General features: G+C 38.0%; 1 protein-coding gene across 3 annotated transcripts in view; it reads right to left on the reverse strand.

The window, feature by feature from the left end:
* Nucleotides 1–18,799, reverse strand: part of LOC149815896 (FMN binding protein) — a 118,109-nt gene that overhangs the window by 76,970 nt on the left and 22,340 nt on the right. For all 3 annotated transcript variants that reach the window (XR_016427921.1, XR_016427920.1, XM_089989079.1), the window contains exons 6-7: nt 2,160–2,225; nt 1,988–2,078 (exon numbers count right to left, since the gene is read on the reverse strand). Coding sequence is in view for 1 of the 3 variants with exons in the window: in XM_089989079.1 (XP_089845205.1) it covers nt 1,988–2,078; nt 2,160–2,225 (157 nt within the window). In the remaining 2 variants the exon portion in view is untranslated. The remainder of the gene's footprint in view (nt 1–1,987; nt 2,079–2,159; nt 2,226–18,799) is intronic.

An 18,799-nucleotide genomic window follows, 5' to 3' on the forward strand; every position in this document is an offset into this window, starting at 1 on the left:
TGACCAAGCGTTTCTTTAAGGTTTCCGCTCTTTCCTTCATCTTCTTTGGTAGTGGATTCTTCAAGGGAAGCCACCTTAAGCTTGAATGTCCCATTTAATTTCGGGCAAACGGGTTTAATGTGACCCGGCTCATCACAATAATGACATACAATCATTTTTCTTCCTCCACCATAGTTGTCTTGCTTTCCAAAGTGAGGTGGTTTGTATGTTTTGATATTGTTGCCGGGTTTGGATACAGCAAGCACTTCATCAACGCTTTTACTCATGCCAAACCTAATTTCTTCTTGAGTAATTTCGGCTATGACATCTTCAATAGGAGGAAAAATAGATCTATGAAGGAGTGAAGACCTAACTTGCACAAATTCGGGACGTAAACCGAACAAAAATTGGAATAATTGATCTTGTTCTATTTGTTTTTGCCTTAGTTCAACATCCTCCATAGAAACCCATTTTTGCTCTAAAAGAGTCAACTCATCCCACAAAAGGGTTTAGAGCACTATAATAATCTTGAATGCCCATATCCCCTTGCTTAATAGTTCTAACATTTTCTTCCAAGAAATAGGCTCTTGCAAGATCTTTTTGGGTATACATACCCTTCATAAAAAACCAAGCCTCATTGGCTCGGCGAAATTTGGCAATATTTGCACATACCTTGAGATCTACATTGTTCATAAACCATGCTAGGATTTTTGCATGGTTGCTCCCCCAATCTTCTACTTTTCTTTGATGATCTTCAATAGCTTTGAGGTGAGCATCTCCCTCAATAGCTTTTTCTTGACTTTCTTCAATCTTGGTGAGCTCAAGTTGAGGTTCCGGAACGGATCCTATTATATAACCCTAAAGTTTTTTTTCCTTTGAGGTTATTCTCCATTGCGAATGCCCACATCATGTAATTTTTGTCATTTAGCTTAAATGATAGGTCGATCTTGGCCTTCATTGCTCCAATAAGGAAGTATGAGAATAAAGAAGAGAGAGAGTCACAACTTCACCTTACAAGAGTCGAATGGCTCTGATACCATGTAATGAAGTATGCAGAAATATAAAGAATGCAAAATGCATTCACAATCTCCAACAACGGAGAAATATCAAAAGAGAGCAATACACAAGTCCACTATGGGACAATACATACACAAGCTTTATAAAAAACACAACTAAAATAAAAAGACTCTTTTATTAAAAGAAAGAGCATGAAAATGCTTAAGAAATACAAGGGGTCTCACCCATGGTTGCCAGTTGAGGAAGCGGGAGCGGGAAGCGATACGGGAAGCGGGAGCGGAAAGCGAGGTACTTTCAAAATTTTAGGAAGCGGGAAGTGTGGGACCACTTAGGAGCGAATCGGGAATCATCTCGGAAGCGAACCGGAAGCGACCTAGGAAGCGAAAAAAAAAATACAAAAAAATTGAAAAAATGGGGGGAAGCGTGAGGGAATCGCGGGGGAAGCGTGCTTCCCATTAAAGGGAAGTGTGTTTCTCATTAAAGGGAAGTGTGCTTCCCATTTAAAAATGGCGCTTCCCATTTAAAAAGGGCGCTTTGGAAGAGCAACGTTCCATGCTTCCGAAGCGCGCTTCTCGACTTACCTAGGAATTTCCGGTAACTCTGGTCTCACCCCTATTTATACAATGAGAGAGGGCTGAAAAAGGAGCCAAAAGGGGGGCTCCCAAAAAGTCGTTGGGAACCCCCAACGGCCACATTTGTGACCGTTGAGGGGCCCAACGACTCTATTATGGGGCCCCCTTTTGGCGTGAATCCAAAAATAAAAAAGATAGAGAAAAAAAGATTTAAAGAAAATACATTGTTTATCAAAAACAATGTGAAAAGACTATAATACCCCTATCAGGTATTATAGTCCTAAACATATGATTTAACAGCTGATACATAAACTTGTATAACCAATGCATGCTATGTGATGAAGGATAGTCTATAAAATTTTGTGAACACATGTAAGGCATTTATGCAATCATTCTATTTATAGGATTGATCATCATACCTCCTGAACCTAGTGCTGCAGTAGCAACCCCATACACATATCGCACAGCCTTTGGTTCAATAGTTACAAACTTGAAGTCACCAAAGTCAACCTTTAATAGGACAGACCATGTTCACTTAGACTCCTAAAGAAATCAGGAAAAAATTGCCACACATAAACGCTAAGCTATTACCCAGAAGGCCTTAGGGTGTCTTTTCAAGTATAAACTACGAATGTCATCTCTTTTATCATCAGGAACCTACAAAAACATTCATTGAATAAAGTGAGCAAATATCAGTAATAATGGTGATAATAACAACTGCAGCAGGAACAAAAAGGATAAAAATCATAGGTACAAAGTTTATAGAGAAGAAAAAAAAGGGAAAGAGGTTGATTATAGTAAACCTTGTGACATCAATTAAAGACAAAATTATGACAGTATTTCATGCTACGAAATTGAAAACCAATAAATAAACAAATCAACTAATTTATCCATGATATCTGCTACAACTAAAATAAGATGCTTTTTATGCATGTGAGAATGCACTCTTTTGAGCCTCTAATGTGCACTTGCATGTGTGAGTTTGTAAAAAATTTGTTTGCCTGTGCATGCTGCATGAACATGCATGTATAAGATCTACGAATTAGAATCAGAAGCAACAACTCCAGCCACTAGGATATTTTAACTCCAAATAATCCAATATACATATATATATATATAGAGAGAGAGAGAGAGATAGAAAGGTGAAAGGAGGGGAGAGATTTAAAATCTATCTCTCTTTATATATATATATATATATATATATATATATATATATATATATATATATATATATATATATATATATATATATATATATATATATATATGCGTGTTGAGTGAGAAGTAGAAGGTGAAAATGCCCTAAAGGTATGCCTCTCATCGCTCGCCTCCTCCTCCTCTTGACCCTAACCCCTTTTTTTGTCTTCTTTTCCTCCTCTTGGCCCTACCCCTTCTTTTTTTCTTTCTTTCCTTTTTCTTCCTCCTGCTCTCGGTTCCCACCTCCCCCTCTTCTTTTTCTTTCTCCCTTCTTCTTCCTCCTGCTCTCGATCCCTTGCCCTTCTTCGGTCTTTTTCACACACACACACACACACACACACACACACACACACACATATATATATATATATATATATATATATATATATATATATAAGCTTTACTTTTATGTTTTAGTTCCAACTAGTCCCGCCTAAGACCTAATTAGGCCTTTTAGGGATCAACCACCTAGGAGCTGACTAACACTTTTGACTACATAGATTACAATTGATGAGATTGATGCAGAAAATAAGAAGCAAAAGGTCATGTATTGGAAATCTGATTATAATGATGGATTTTCTAGAGATCAAGGTCTTATGGGCTAGTTGCACTCCATTCTCTTGGAATTATTTTAGTACAAGTTGCCTTGTGCACAGCCCAAAATATCCAGGATGAGCTCAACAACTCACATGTGAAAACTCACAATTGAATATAACACATCTCAAGCAATTTTTGGAGTATAAGGAGAAACAATCCATGTCATAGCATCTTGCCAAGATCAAGAATATTTGTGTTAAATTGGTTATAATGCAATAACAAGTTAGTGATTCAAATATAGTTTTAAATGCTTTAAGAATTCTTGGAAATGGTAATGAATCCTTTATAACATCCTTGTATCCAAAACTGCCATACCTAACTTTTCACGGTCATGTCCCGTCATCCTGATTCCAAGTTTCTAAATAAGCGCTGCTCAAACACATCATCAAACTAGCATGCAAGCCATCAAGCTCCAGTTGCGGTCAACACTTCTCAGGTGAAGAGGTGAACAAGTACGAGGAGGCAAATTTAATAGCAAAATACCAAAGGACAAGGTTGTGAAAAGTTTGGTGCATATGGAGGTGTGGTGCTGGTGATAAATGAGCTTACACAATTTCTGGTCATGGGATATTGCCTACACTAAATGTTGGATATTCCGGTAATGACAATTATGGAGGAATTCCTGATGTGATGATGTGTACTAGTCGTGCTGAGAACCACCTGGATGAATATTTTCATAGGTGACCTAATATATACTTAATGGTTGAAATTTTGTTCCCTATAATTCTAACATTCAGGGAGGCCATATGAATTGTATGGATGATGGAAAAGCTGTGAACATCTTGGCTCAAAGTTTAGATGATCTGTCCATAACATCTCCTCCAAAAACTAGTCATTGTACACTAGATCCCACCCTCAGAGTTTAGATGAGCTGTGAACATCTTGTGTTTGACTAAAGTGAGGATTTGTGTGGGCCCCACACCAGATCCCACCCTCAGATCAAAGATTTGGGGTATTCAAATGAACCTTTCGGGTTAAACTGTAATAGGCCTGCTCCCAAGTTTCCAAGTCTTGAACAATGCATCTCAAGGTGGAGTTTTAAAACACAAGCAAGACAACTAAATAAGATGAAAGGTATAGCTGATTAGTAGGCTCACTGGTCAACCATATCAAAGAAGGATAAAATGCATCAATTATCACAGGGTTCATTTTTTATTATGAAATTCTAATTCTTTTTCTTAGTGTCACATGCCAAGACATGTTCATAATAAGAAAATTGAGCAGCAGGACACATAATCTTGCGAGGTGCTCAATCCCTCATTTTCAAGTGGTTGTGGGTGAGGTAGATTTAATACCTTCCCTGAAGGCAAAGGAAGTGAAGGAATTGATCATTTCAATGGCCATGTGTTGCTATCAATCCCTCAGAATAATACAAGTAAAAAGATGCAAGAAAATCCATCATTTTAATAGTAGGGTTTTGCTATCTCTCACAGGATAGTACAGCACAAATTGGTTCAACCATGAGCGAGTCCAAAGGCATGTCAATGATGCAAAAAAGTGTGTGGATACTGTAGACTATTCCTCAGGTTTTCACAATATAGTGTGATAGCCAGGGGTAAGAAGTCAAGTGCTACTTCAAACGGTGCAGTAAAGTTTGTTCAAGCCTCCAACAATCAAACTGCAAATAACCATGAGGCGCTTGCTGCCACTTCTATCAACATAACATTAAACTACCCTTAACATGAAAAAGGTGCTTCATATGTAGACTTGAAGCTAACAATCATGTTGCTGTAATGTGAGAAGATTGCAGATTCCAAGACCTTATAATCTTCATGGTAAAATAGTTTTTTGAAATGGTAAAACACACCATCAATCATTGGAAATGAATGCACCTCTGGTGGTTCCTAATCACTTCCTTTACCTAATACTTTGCATATTTCCAGCATCAAAAGGAATCTTATTTGAGTTACTTTTGTGCCACCATTGGCTAATCGAACAAAGTCTTATGTTTTCACCTCTTCTTTTATGTATGTGAACTGTGAAGGACCTTTTGATGAAGATGTTGCTGAAGGGATGAGAGTCATGAGACATGAAAAACTCTATATGATCAAAGAAGTTCAAGACATTGGATCAAAGTTAAATTGTTCAGCTCCAAGGCTGGGTTTCAGAATTCAATTGAATTAACCGTCTATGGATTTGTGGAACTGTAGTCTTAATCATTGTTGATCACTTTTTCTCAGTTCTAAAGGTTTCTTACTGAAGACCATCCATAATGAAGAGACTTTTTTAATGACGAAGGAAACCACCCACAGACACACACACCCAAAACCCTTGAGTGTAAAACCTCTGAGTACCCCCTCCCTGCCCACCTGGAAAGCCTCCCCATTGCTTCAGCCTTGTGGAAAAGGATGAATATCTCTGGTATCAGACTCGTGATGTCCTTCAGCTTGAATGCCTTAAGCCGACCCATTTCGCCGGGGGTACAGAGCCCTTGTGGGCATATATTGAAGAGTTAATAAATAAATATTTTATCAAATATTGAAAGTCATGAACTCTCATTTCAAGCTATTAATAAAAGATTTCTTTTCTTTTGAAAATGTGCATTTTGGTGCATGGAGTTGTCACCAAAAGCCTTTCATTTCTTCTAGCGGGTATTATGTTTCTTTCATTGAATATATAGTAGTTTTTATTAAGAATGTATCATAACCGGGTCGGGTTTTCTAATGTAACATGTAGTTTTACTTTGTGTCTGGGTATGGATCCAAAATACTTAATCCAACCCGGTTACTGTTTTATATATATATATATACATGAAATAGGGCACTTCTAATGAGTAGAAGTCCCCCTTTGCTGCCGCAGCTCTCTCTCTCTCTCATTCCTCACTCTTACTTTCTGCGTAGATGAATCAGGTGGGCCATTCTTACATGGTATCAGAGCAGGCTTCTGCGCAGTGAATCGATTCCAAAAAAAAAAAGGTGTGTGTCCAGTGAGATCGACTTCTCAGGTGGGTTGCTTCTTCCAGGATCTTCTTTTTGTCTCCTTCCACTTTTCACCCTTCTATTTCTTCATTGGTCTCCTTTCTTTAAACTCTATATAAATTTCTGAATCATCTGATCGGTACAGATCTGATCGCTAGATCAGACCTTGCGTGACTGCTGTTTTTCTTCTTGTATCATGTCTGATTTGGATCAGACTATCAGACCCAAAGGATATCTGAGGTCTGAATCTTCTAGACGTGTGTTCTGATATCAGATCTGATATCAAATTTGAAAACTACCATCGGCTGATTTAAATTCCAATATTGTCTTTTGATTGTTGCATCTGTTTTGCTCAGATCTGAAACCAAGATCAGATCTGACGTTCCTTCTTCCAGTTTTCTCTTTTCTACACCTGTCACGGTCTGATCTGAATTTATTTCAGATCTGACGTTAATGAGTTTTTTCTTCCAGACTCCTCTTTTATCCTTGACTCAATCTGATCTGAATTTACTTCAGATCTAACGTTATTCTTTGAATGTTTGGCAGCAGTCAGATACGTTCGGTTTGCTATATATTTTTTCTTGTCTCAGTTTTGTTTTCATGGATTCTCCTACCCTGCCATCTAGTTTTCTGGGTCAACTTATCTCCGACAAGCTGAATAACACCAACTATTTGACCTGGAAGAGGCAGATACCGCCTTTTATTAAGAGTCGCGATCTCTATGGACACCTAGATGGAACGATTTCTGCACCACCAGAATTTATGGATGATAAAGGAGAGGCTTCTAACAGGTTGATTCAAAATCTTGAATTTACTACTTGAAGAAAACGTGATCAAGCTGTTGTAGCCTACATTACCTTTACTCTTTCACAAGAGGTTCTTGTAGGTATTCCAGATGAGTGCTGAACGATGGAGTTGTGGGAACAACTTGCGAAGACCTATTCACAAATTTCAGAAGCAAGAATTATGCATTTGAAGAGGGAGTTTCAACTCCTAAAGAAAGAGAACATGACTGTTACAGACTATATGAACAAGGTGAAGATCATCACAGATCAATTGGCTATGGTGGGTTGTGTGATTTCTGATAAGGATAAAGTTCAACAAGCGCTAAACAGGCTTGGATCAGATTATCATATGTTGGTAACATCTCTCTTGTGCCTTCCTTCACTTCCTAACTTTGAGGATCTTCGAGCAAAATTGCTACAATATGAAATTTCCATTAAAGGAGAAGATGTAGGCAACAATTCAGGAAACCAAGAAGTATTGTTTACAGGGACATATTCAGGGAGAGGACGTGGCCACTTTCGAGGAGGACATGGACAGATAAGAAATAATCAAGGGGGGCGTGGATTGTTGCCCACGCCTAGCATACCGTCAGGTGGTTTTTCGGGAAATCACAATTTCAAAAATGTTCCAACATGCTATTTGTGCAACAAAAAGGGACATATCAAGGCAAATTGTTGGCACAACCCGCAAAACAAAGGGAAAATGAATGTCACAGGGTCGTCAAGTAAGGGAAAAGTTGGAGGAAATCAAAGGGATGAAGACAATGTCAAGAGCCTTTTAATATCAGCTTTGTCAGGATTGAATTTCAAACAGGGTCATCAGGGAACTTGATAGATTGATTCTGGAGTTGCAGCCCACGTGACAGGCGATATTGGTAAGATTTTGAAACCTATCCCTTATCATGGAAATGCAAGTATTAAAACTTGAGATGGAGCTCTCCATCCAATAACTTACACTGAAAATATGAATATTCTTCTTTCCGATGGTTCCCTAAAATTGTGCAATGTTTTTCATTCTCCTAATATTGTCAAAAATATCATTTCCGTTTCTAAACTAGTTGATGACATTCACTCTTGCGTCGAATTTACTCCTTCTGTCTGTGTCAAGGATCCACTCACGAAGAAGACGCTCGTTGAGGGAGAGCGAAAGGGAAACATGTATATCCTCAAAGAAACTTCTTCACCTGTTCGTAGAGCTGGATCAAAATCGTCCATTGATCAGTCATTCAAATTGAATTCATCTAATGTTTGAGTTTGTCCTCGTACAATAAGCCAAATATTTGGCATCGTCGTTTGGGTCATTGTAATAACTCTTTTCTTGAGAAACGTGTGTCGAGCGGTCTTATTTCAAAGTCAAGTTCGTATAATAAGGTTGATGGTTTCCTTTGTTCTAGTTGTCAGTTATGTAAGAGTCATGTACTTCCCTTTAATTCAATAAATGAAAGAGCTTCTTTTCCTTTTGAACTTGTTCATTCTGATGTTTGGGGACCTGCTCCACAACCCTCCTTATCTGGTAGTCGTTACTATGTCACATTCATTGATGGTTATTCCAGATATACTTGGATTTATTTTATGAAATACAAATCTGAGGTATTCAAATTCTTTCATTTATTTCATGCTCTTGTTGTCAATCAATTCTCGACAAGTATTCAACATTTTCAGTGTGACGAAGGAGGAGAGTATCTATCAAAAGAATTTACTGAATTTCTTCAAAATAGTGGGATAAGGCGTAGAATATTTTGCCCACACACACCACAACAAAATGGGGTTGCGGAAAGTAAACATCGTCATATTGTTGAAAGTGCCCTAAGTATGTTGCATGACACTGTTAAAACATATGTAATAATACCATAATACCCGATAGGGGGTATTATGGTCATTTCACAAAGTACCCCATAGGGGTACTTATTTTGTTTCTCGTATTTCACTATTTTTTATTTTTATTTTTATTTTTATTTTTGTATTTTTTGGATACCGAAAAGGGGCCCCACAATGGAGTCGTTGGGGCCCCCAACGGTCACATATGTGACCGTTGGGGGCTCCCAACGACTCTATTGGGAGCCCCTTTGGTCTCCTCTTCTTATAAATAGGGGGAACCCCCCATGTATGTTGTATTGCTCTTGAGAGCTCCTCTTCAATAATAGTGATATTATTTTTCATGTGTGTAGCCTTTTTATAAGGCCCTTTGTATATCCCTTAGTGGATTTTCTCTCTTGTGCTTGTTGCATTTGTCCGTGTGGGACATAGTGAATGCTTTAGCATTCTTGGTTTCTTCCGCTTATTTCATTACATGGTATCAGAGCCATAAGATCTTCTAAAGGTAAAATCTTGTCTCTCTCTACTTCCTTTCTTTCTCACATCTTCCTTGTGTAGCAATGGAAGTCAAGATCGATCTATCATTCAAACTCAATGGAAAAAATTACATGATGTGGGCATCCGCAATGGAGAATAATCTCAAAGGCAAGAAGCTTTGGGGTTATGTAATGGGAACCGTTCCGGAACCCCAACTTAAGCTCACAAAGATGGAAGGAGATCAAGAGAAAGCACTTGAAGGCGATGCTCGTCTCAAGGCCATTGAAGATTATAATCATCAAATGGAAGATTGGGAGAGCAACCATGCAAAAATCCTTGCATGGTTTATGAATAATGTCGAACTTAAGGTATGTGCAAATATTGCAAAATTCCGCCGGGCAAATGAAGCTTGGTTTTTATGAAGGGTATGTTTACCCAAAAGGATCTTGCAAGAGCTTATTTCTTGCAAGAAAAAGTAAGAACCACAAAACAAGGCGACATGAGCATACAAGATTACTATAGTGCTCTAAATCCTTTGTGGGATGAATTGGCTCTTTTAGAGCCTAAATGGGTATCTATGGAGGATGTGGTTCTAAGACAAAAACAAATGGAACAAGATAGATTGTTTCAATTTTTATTTGGGCTTCGTCCCGAATTTGAACAAGTGAGATCCTCACTTCTCTATAGATCCACGTTTCCTCCCTTAGAAGAAGCTATTGCCGAGATTACTCAAGAAGAGACTAGGCATAGCATGGGTAAAAGCATAGAGGAAGTTCTTGCCGTATCTAAACCCGGCAATCATGTTAAAACATACAAACCACCTCATTTTGGTAAGCAAGGGAGTGGTGGAAGAAAAATGATTATATGTCACCATTGTTATGAGCCGGGACATATTAAACCCGTTTGCCCAAAGCTAAATGGGGCATTCAAGCCAAAGGTGGCTTCCGTTGAAGAATCCACCACCAAAGAAGATGACGGCAAGAACGGGGATCTCAAAGACACTCTTGGACAAATCTCCTTGGCTCTTCAACAAATCTTAAAGGTCACTTCTTCCACCTCCGGTGCCGCCATTGCCTCATCATCACCTCCCGGTACGTACTCTTGGATTTTAGATTCCGGAGCTTCTTTTCACATGACCCCTCATGAAAATGCATTAACCAATGTGCACACCAATTCAAAAATGTCTTGCGTCTCTACGGCCGATGGAACTTTTCTCAAAATAAATGGTGTTGGAACTCTTGATTCTAAAAATGTTCAAAATTTCCTTGTTCCAAAAGTTAGAATAGTTCCAAAACTAAATCTTAACCTCTTTTCCGTTTCTCAAATAGCCGACCATGTATGTGAAATATCTTTCTCATCCCAAGGGTGCTTTGTGCAGGATCTCCGGTCCGGGAAGCGGATTGGGCAAGGCCATAGGAAGGGAGACCTTTATTTTATGGATAATTTAATGCTTCCAAATACCTCATTTTGTACTTATGTCCAAGACAAAAATATTGAAACTTGGCATAAAAGGCTTGGACATCCAAGTTACTCTAAAATGTATCTTTTTCCTTTTGGACACAAGTTTTGTAAAGAAAAAGATATCAATTGCAAAGATTGCATTTTTGGCAAAATGAAGTCTACTCCTTTTCCTATTAGATCCTTTGTGACAACAAGACCTTTTGAATTGGTGCATTCCGATGTTTGGGGGCCATCTCCGGTTCTATCTAAAGGTGGTTATTCATATTATGTTACTTTTATTGATGATTATACTAGATATGTATGGATTTATTTTCTTAACTTTAAATCGGAAGTTTTTAACTTCTTTAAAGAATTCCATGCAAAAATTCAAAATCAATTTCAAAGTCAAATATCCATTCTTAGATCCGATTCGGGTGGAGAATACTTATCAAATGATTTTCAAGCATATCTAAAACAACATGGCATTTGTCATCAAAAATCTTGCCCAAGAACTCCTCAACAAAACGGTCTAGCGGAAAGAAAACATAGGCATATTTTGGAAACCACTAGATCCTTACTCATTTCTAAAAATATTCCTAAAAATTTTTGGGCCGAAGCCGTGTTAACCTCCACCTATTTAATCAATAGGATGCCATCTTCAAAATTGAATAATATCTCCCCTTATGAAAAACTTTTTAATATGACACCCGACTACAATCGACTTCGGATTTTTGGGTGTAAATGCTTTGTTCTTTTACATAAAAGAGATAAATTGTCACCTAAAGCAATAGAATGTGTATTTTTAGGATATGGTGAAAATCAAAAAGGCTATAGATGCTTTGATCATAAAAACAATAAGTTATTTGTCTCCAAAGATGTAACCTTTCTAGAAGATGAAAATGGATTTGACATATTGGAAAAATCAAATGAAATTGATTATATGTTTATCAATGATCTTTTAGAAGATTCAAATGATGACTCTTTGAGTCATCCGGAAATTTTAGAAAATACTCATGATTCTCATGATGATGATGTATCACCAACTAATGGTGACAATCTCCAAGTATACACTCGGCGTGAGGAAGCCCAACCTATTAGTGCTTTAGAAAAATTCTTGCGGCTTAATGAACCCCTAGAAGAAACCTCCCTTAGGCGTTCTTCTAGAGAATCAATTCCACCTAATAGGTTTGTCTCATATGAAACTCTTTCACCTAAATATAGAGCTTGTCTAATAGCCTTGCATTCTTACTATGAACCCTCCCATTATAATCAAGCAAAAAGTATACCTCATTGGGTTGAAGCAATGAAAGTTGAACTAGATGCTTTAAATAAAGCTAAAACTTGGGAAATAGTTCACCTTCCTCCAAATAAGAAAGCTATAGGATGTCGATGGGTCTACAAAGTCAAAACAAAAAGTGATGGTTCCCTAGAGCGCTATAAAGCTAGATTAGTTGCTAAGGGATACTCACAAGAATATGGCATCGATTATGAGGAGACTTTTGCTCCCGTGGCTCGCATGACAAGCGTTAGAACTTTAATTGCGGTAGCATCATCTAAGAAATGGCCTATATTCCAATTAGATGTTAAAAATGCCTTTCTTAATGGTCAGTTGAATGAAAAAGTATATATGGATCCTCTGCCGGAAATCAGTGTTAACCAAGGTCAAACCCTTCGGTTATTAAAAGCCTTATATGGTCTTAAACAAGCCCCTAAGGCTTGGTATGATAGATTTAGTGCTATCATGTTACAATTGGGATTTCGCTCATGTTATACTGACACTGCTCTTTTTGTTAAAAATGCAGGTAATAGTATCATCATCCTTCTGCTTTATGTTGATGATATGATCATCACTGGCAATGATGAAAGCGGTATTCTTAAAGTTAAAAATATGTTAAAACATAATTTTGATATGTCTGATCTGGGTTTTCTCAGGTACTTTCTTGGCATAGAAGTTGCATACTCTCCTCGAGGGTATATACTGTCACAGATGAAGCTTGCTGCAGACATATGCTCCAAATCTGGGATTTCAGATGATAAAAAGGTGGAGACTCCCGAGGTTATCAATGCTAAACTACGACTGGAGGATGGAGTTCTGCTGGACGATCCTACGCCCTACAGGCAACTCATAGGCTCCCTCACCTATCTGACTATCACCAGGCCCGATATTGCTCATGTTGTGCACTCTGCAAGCCAATTTCAGCATGCTCCTACATCTGTGCATATGAGTGTTGTGCTCCGGATCATTCGATATATTAAAAATACTTTGACTAAAGGGCTATTCCTATCCTCAATCTCTTCCTTAGATTTACTAGCTTATACTGATGCTGACTGGGGAGGAAACCCAAATGATCGAATCTCAACTACTGGCTTTTGTGTATTCCTAGGAGATTCGCTAATTGCTTGGAGGTGCAAGAAACAGCAGAAAGTCTCATTGTCTTCTACTGAAGCAGAATACAGGGCTATGGCAACCACTACAATGGAGCGGGTGTGGCTTCGAAGTCTTCTTTAAGATATGGGAGTCGAAATTACCGGGGCTTCGAAGCTTTGTTGCGACAACAAAAGTGCTATTTACATTGCCAGCAACCACACTTTCCATGAGAGGACGAAACATATTGAAATGGATTGTCATTATGTACGTGATGAATATCTTCGTGGGACAGTAACACTGCCATATGTCACTTCAGAATATCAACTTGCTGATTTCTTCACCAAAGCCCTGCCTGCTCCTCGCTTCTTGTTCCTCCTTGGCAAACTTTCGGTCATTCCCCCGTAAAGTTTGAGGGGGGGTGTTAAAACATATGTAATAATACCATAATACCCGATAGGGGTATTATGGTCATTTCATAAAGTACCCCATAGGGGTACTTATTTTGTTTCTCGTATTTCACTATTTTTTATTTTTCTTTTTATTTTTATTTTTGTATTTTTTGGATACCGAAAAGGGGCCCCACAATGGAGTCGTTGAGGCCCCCAACGGTCACATATGTGACCGTTGGGGGCTCCCAACGACTCTATTGGGAGCCCCTTTGGTCTCCTCTTCTTATAAATAGGGGGAACCCCCCATGTATGTTGTATTGCTCTTGAGAGCTCCTCTTCAATAATAGTGATATTATTTTTCATGTGTGTAGCCTTTTTATAAGGCCCTTTGTATATCCCTTAGTGGATTTTCTCTCTTGTGCTTGTTGCATTTGTCCGTGTGGAACATAGTGAATGCTTTAGCATTCTTGGTTTCTTCCGCTTATTTCATTACAGACACCCATATTCCTTTAAATCTTTGGACAGAAGCTTTCCACTCTGCGGTTTATGTAATAAATCGCTTACCGATGAGATTGTTGAATAATTTGACTCCTTATTTCGTGTTGATTGGTACCCAGCCTCAATGCAGTCAACTACGAGTATTTGGATGTGTATGCTATGTTCACATTGACAGTTCCCAACGTAACAAATTTCAAGATAAAGCTTGTAGATGCAGGTTTGTTAGGTATGCTGATGAATATAAATGATATTGATGCTATGATCCAGACACTCGACGCATTAAAATCTCACGAAACGTTGTCTTTTATGAGAGCAATGTTCAGGACTTGAACAAAGAAGCAAGGGTTACCAAGGAAGAAGAAAGCTATCAGCCGTGGCTAGCAAATGAATTATTTGATCAGCTAGAGATGGATAACTCTGCTCCATGTCATACAGTGATAGATGAGTGTGAGCCCATGGAAACCAATGCAGAACCTAGTGGGAACGTGTTGACAGTTGCTCAGGAATCTATTGTGTCTCCCATGGCAAAAGAAACCCTGACATTTGGTACAGCTTATTCTGATGACAGAAGATTTAAAGGGGCAGTATATGCCAGGAGAAGAGATACACCCCACATAATTGAGCAGGTCAGGCGTTCAGAAAGGATCAGACATCCTATTGAAAGATGGGTAAGCTATGAGAACCTTTCCACAGAAATGCAGTTATTTGTTGCACAGGTTGAAAAAACAGGAAAAACCCATCGATTTCTCCCAAGCCTCCTTGTCATCAAAATGGGCAGATGCTATGAATAAAGAAATGGGAGCCTTGCATGAATGTAGGACCTGGGAAATAGTTCTTAGACCTCCGGATAAGAATGTTGTAGGGTCTAAGTGGGTATATAAAATCAAGTACAAACCAGACAGATCCATTGAAAGATATAAGGCAAGACTAGTCGCTAAAGGCTTCACACAAACATATGGACAAGACAATGACGAGACCTTTAGTCCAGTTGGAAAAATGAGAACCATTCGACTTGTGTTATCCTTAGCGATTCAGCGTGGATGGTCTCTAAGTCAACTTGATGTTTAAAATGCATTCTTACATAGTGATCTAAAGGAGGAAGTTTACATGGAGCAGCCCCTTGGTTATGCATAAAATAATCCTGAGACACATGTTTGCAGGTTGCGACGAGCTATTTATGGGATAAAACAAGCATCTCGTTCATGGTTTGACAGTTTCTCCATTGAAGTACAACGATATGGATTCGTCCGTTCTCAACTTGATCATTCATTGTTCATTTTTCAAGAACACCAGGTCAACACCTTACTTCTCATATATGTAGATGATATTATTATTACAGGAAGTTCTTGTAAGCATATAGAGACCACAAAGATCCTATTAAGTCAGAAGTTCAAGATGAAGGACCTGGGTGTCCTACGATATTTCTTGGGGGTTGAAGTGGATCGACAAAATACTAGACTCTTGTTGACCCAACACAAGTATGTTTTGGATCTTTTGGAGAAGTCAGGAATGAAGAACTGCAAACTATTAAATGCTCCTAGTGTGTTAAACCATAAACTCAGTGCTCAGGATGCGGAGATCTACGAGGATCCGAAGTATTATGGTCGCTTAGTTGGAATGCTTCAATATCTTACTTTTACGAGGCCGGATATTGTGTATGCAGTGAATCAAGTCTCTCAGTTCATGCACAATCCACGTACAGAACACATGAATGCAGTTAAAAGAATTCTTCGATACTTGAAAGGTACTCTTGGAGATGGACTTGTTTATCGTCAATCAAAAGCAAAAGGAGAACATAGACAACTAGAAGTGTATGCAGATGCAGATTGGGCAGGAGATCCAAATGATAGAAAGTCAGTTTCTAGGTATTGCGTGTATGTTGATGAAAACTTAATAGCATGGAATAGCCGGAAGCAACATGCTATTGCGCGTTCCAGTACAGAAGCTGAGTACCGATCCATGGCGTCTGCTACTGCCGAAGTTACATGGTTAAGACATTTATTAACCGAGATAGGAGAAAAGGTGAAGGTTGTGAATCTATTTTGCGATAATCAAAGTGCCATTCAAATTGCTTTCAATCCTATCCACCATGGTCGAACGAAACACATAGAGATCGATCAACATTTCGTTCGACAGAAGGTAGAGGACAAAGAAGTTATCCCCGTTTATGTACCAACAGGAGATCAAGTTGCTGACCTACTTACCAAAGGACTTACAAGTGCACAGTTTTGGTATCTCAAAGGCAAGTTGTCCATGGTATAGGACCATGCACAACTTGAGGGAGGGTATTAAGAATGTATCATAACCGGGTCGGGTTTTCTAATGTAACATGTAGTTTTACTTTGTGTCTGGGTATGGATCCAAAATACTTAATCCAACCCAGTTACTGTTTTATATATATATATACATGAAATAGGGCACGACTTCTAATAAGTAGAAGTCCCCCTTTGCTGCCGCAGCTCTCTCTCTCTCTCTCATTCCTCACTCTTACTTTCTGCGTAGATGAATCAGGTGGGCCATTCTTACAGTTTTACCTTTTTATTTTTCATGAAACATAAAATTGAGGTCCTTGATATATTTAGTCATTCTACTCTTTGTTGAAAATCGATTTTTACAACATTATTAAGTGATTGTGGAGGAGAATGTCTCCTATAATTCAAAAAATATCCTATGAGCATGAATTTTTTACTTAAAATCTTGCTCACATGCACAAGAATAAAATGGTTGCTGGTAAAAAAACATTATCATATCATGTGTCCTTTCTATGATGCACGAGTAAAGCATCATTATAGTATCAATGTTATAAATCTGCTGCCCATGAGGATTTTAATGATAGATTTCCTCTTATGTGTTCTACGTGAAACATCTACACTTTGAAGATTCCATTCCATAGGTGTATCTGTCTTGTGCACATTGATAAAGCTTTAAGGGATACATTTTCCCAAGGGCTCAAGTATGTCAGCTTTCAAGATTTGCAGATGTTTACAAAGAGTATAATTGTTGGGATCCTGTAAAGTGTCGCATTGCCATTTCGTTACATGTTATTTTTGATAAAGATAATACTGATTTGAGAGTCTCAAGAAAGAATGTTCTTGGAAGAAAGATTTACATTGCTTTAATGTGCCAAGTAATTATCATTTTGTCAATGAATGAATGCATCATTACTTTGGGACATCAAGCAACCTCATTTTGATGGCACTATCAGTGGGGTTTTGCAACAGCACCAATGCATACAGAAGGAAGAGCAACAATTGAAGGACAGCATACTGATCTTCAAGACAGCTCAACAAGGAAGCAAATAGATTGTAAGGCCAGGTTTATCAAGGACAACAGCCAAGAGTATTGCAACAAAATACTAAGCAAATGCAATGCATCAAGATTCAACAAATTTTGCAATATTAAGGCAAAATGTACAATAAGAGCAAGAGCAACACATGATAGAACACATAGTAAGATTAGATATAAAGAAGCATCCTAGTAAGAGATGGTTCAGTTATGAAGCATTCATCATGAAACATCAAATTTTCCTAGCAGCATTTCAAGAAGCAAGGGAACTATGATGTTGTCTACAGGCATGCAAAGAGTACAGGTGGATTCAAGATATGAATGAGGTGATACATGCGCTTTATACATGCACGTGATACTTGAGACATAGTTGACATATCTATGAACAAAAATATCGTGGAAGATAAGGTATACAATCCCAGATACCAAGTATATGCATTATAGGAAGGTCCAAGGCATGCTTAATGGAAAAGGGCTAGATCCAACAGTGCAGATTACAATATAATAATACATTCAGCCTGGCCATAAAAAAACGAATGATCAAGCTTATCCTTTTACTTGATATGATTCATGACTAGGGTTTACATCAAATGAATGTGAAAAATTCATTCATATGGATATATAAAGGTCGTACATGGATATCTAGAGGGCGACGTTTATAAAGCAGCCATCAGGTTACTGGAAGGAGATCCATCAAATAAAGTATGCAGAGTAAAATGTTTCTTTATAGTCTAATACAAACAGGCAACATTTGTACTCAGAAGTTAGATGGAAAAATCTTATGGTTTCAATTGGAACACTATTAATCCATTAGCATTGAAAACATCAGAATTTTTTTCTTATTTATGATAATTGCACAGTTACCATAGGATCGCCATTGAACACATATAAACAAACTGAAACATTAATTTGTAACTAAATTTTAATGAAAGTTTTGGGCAGCATAAATATTTTCTGGTAGGCGATGTTGATAGAAGGCCAAGTGTGTGCCTCTTCTCAAATAAAAATATTCTATGAACTTGCTTAAGAGAAGCGGAATTAACAATTGTTAGTATTCTATTTCTTGTAAACCAAAGATTGAAAGCTGATAAAGGAGGTCTATGTGAAAATCTCAAGTCCTATAGAAGTAGACACCTTACAATATTTGAGTATTGAGTTATCTAAAAGGAATAATAAAATGATGGGCCGACTTACGAAAAAAGCAATGCATCCATTAGGTGTGTTCAGGTTTTGAGATGTTAACTGGGTTGGTAATTCAAATATGAGGACATCCTAGCTGGTTATTGTGCACCATAAACAAAAGTATAATACCATGGAGTAGTAAAAGACAATGAACCATGGTGAGATCCAGAAAAAGCAATTTATTAATAATGGCCTTACAACCTACTGAATTACCCAGATTCATTATTTGTGAAATCTCTAAATAGAATTATTGGGACATTTATTATATATTCTGTCAATC

This window comes from Nuphar pumila, chromosome 15 (assembly GCF_984573655.1).
Source record: "Nuphar pumila chromosome 15, dmNupPumi1.hap1.1, whole genome shotgun sequence".
Classification (NCBI taxonomy): Eukaryota; Viridiplantae; Streptophyta; class Magnoliopsida; order Nymphaeales; family Nymphaeaceae; genus Nuphar; species Nuphar pumila.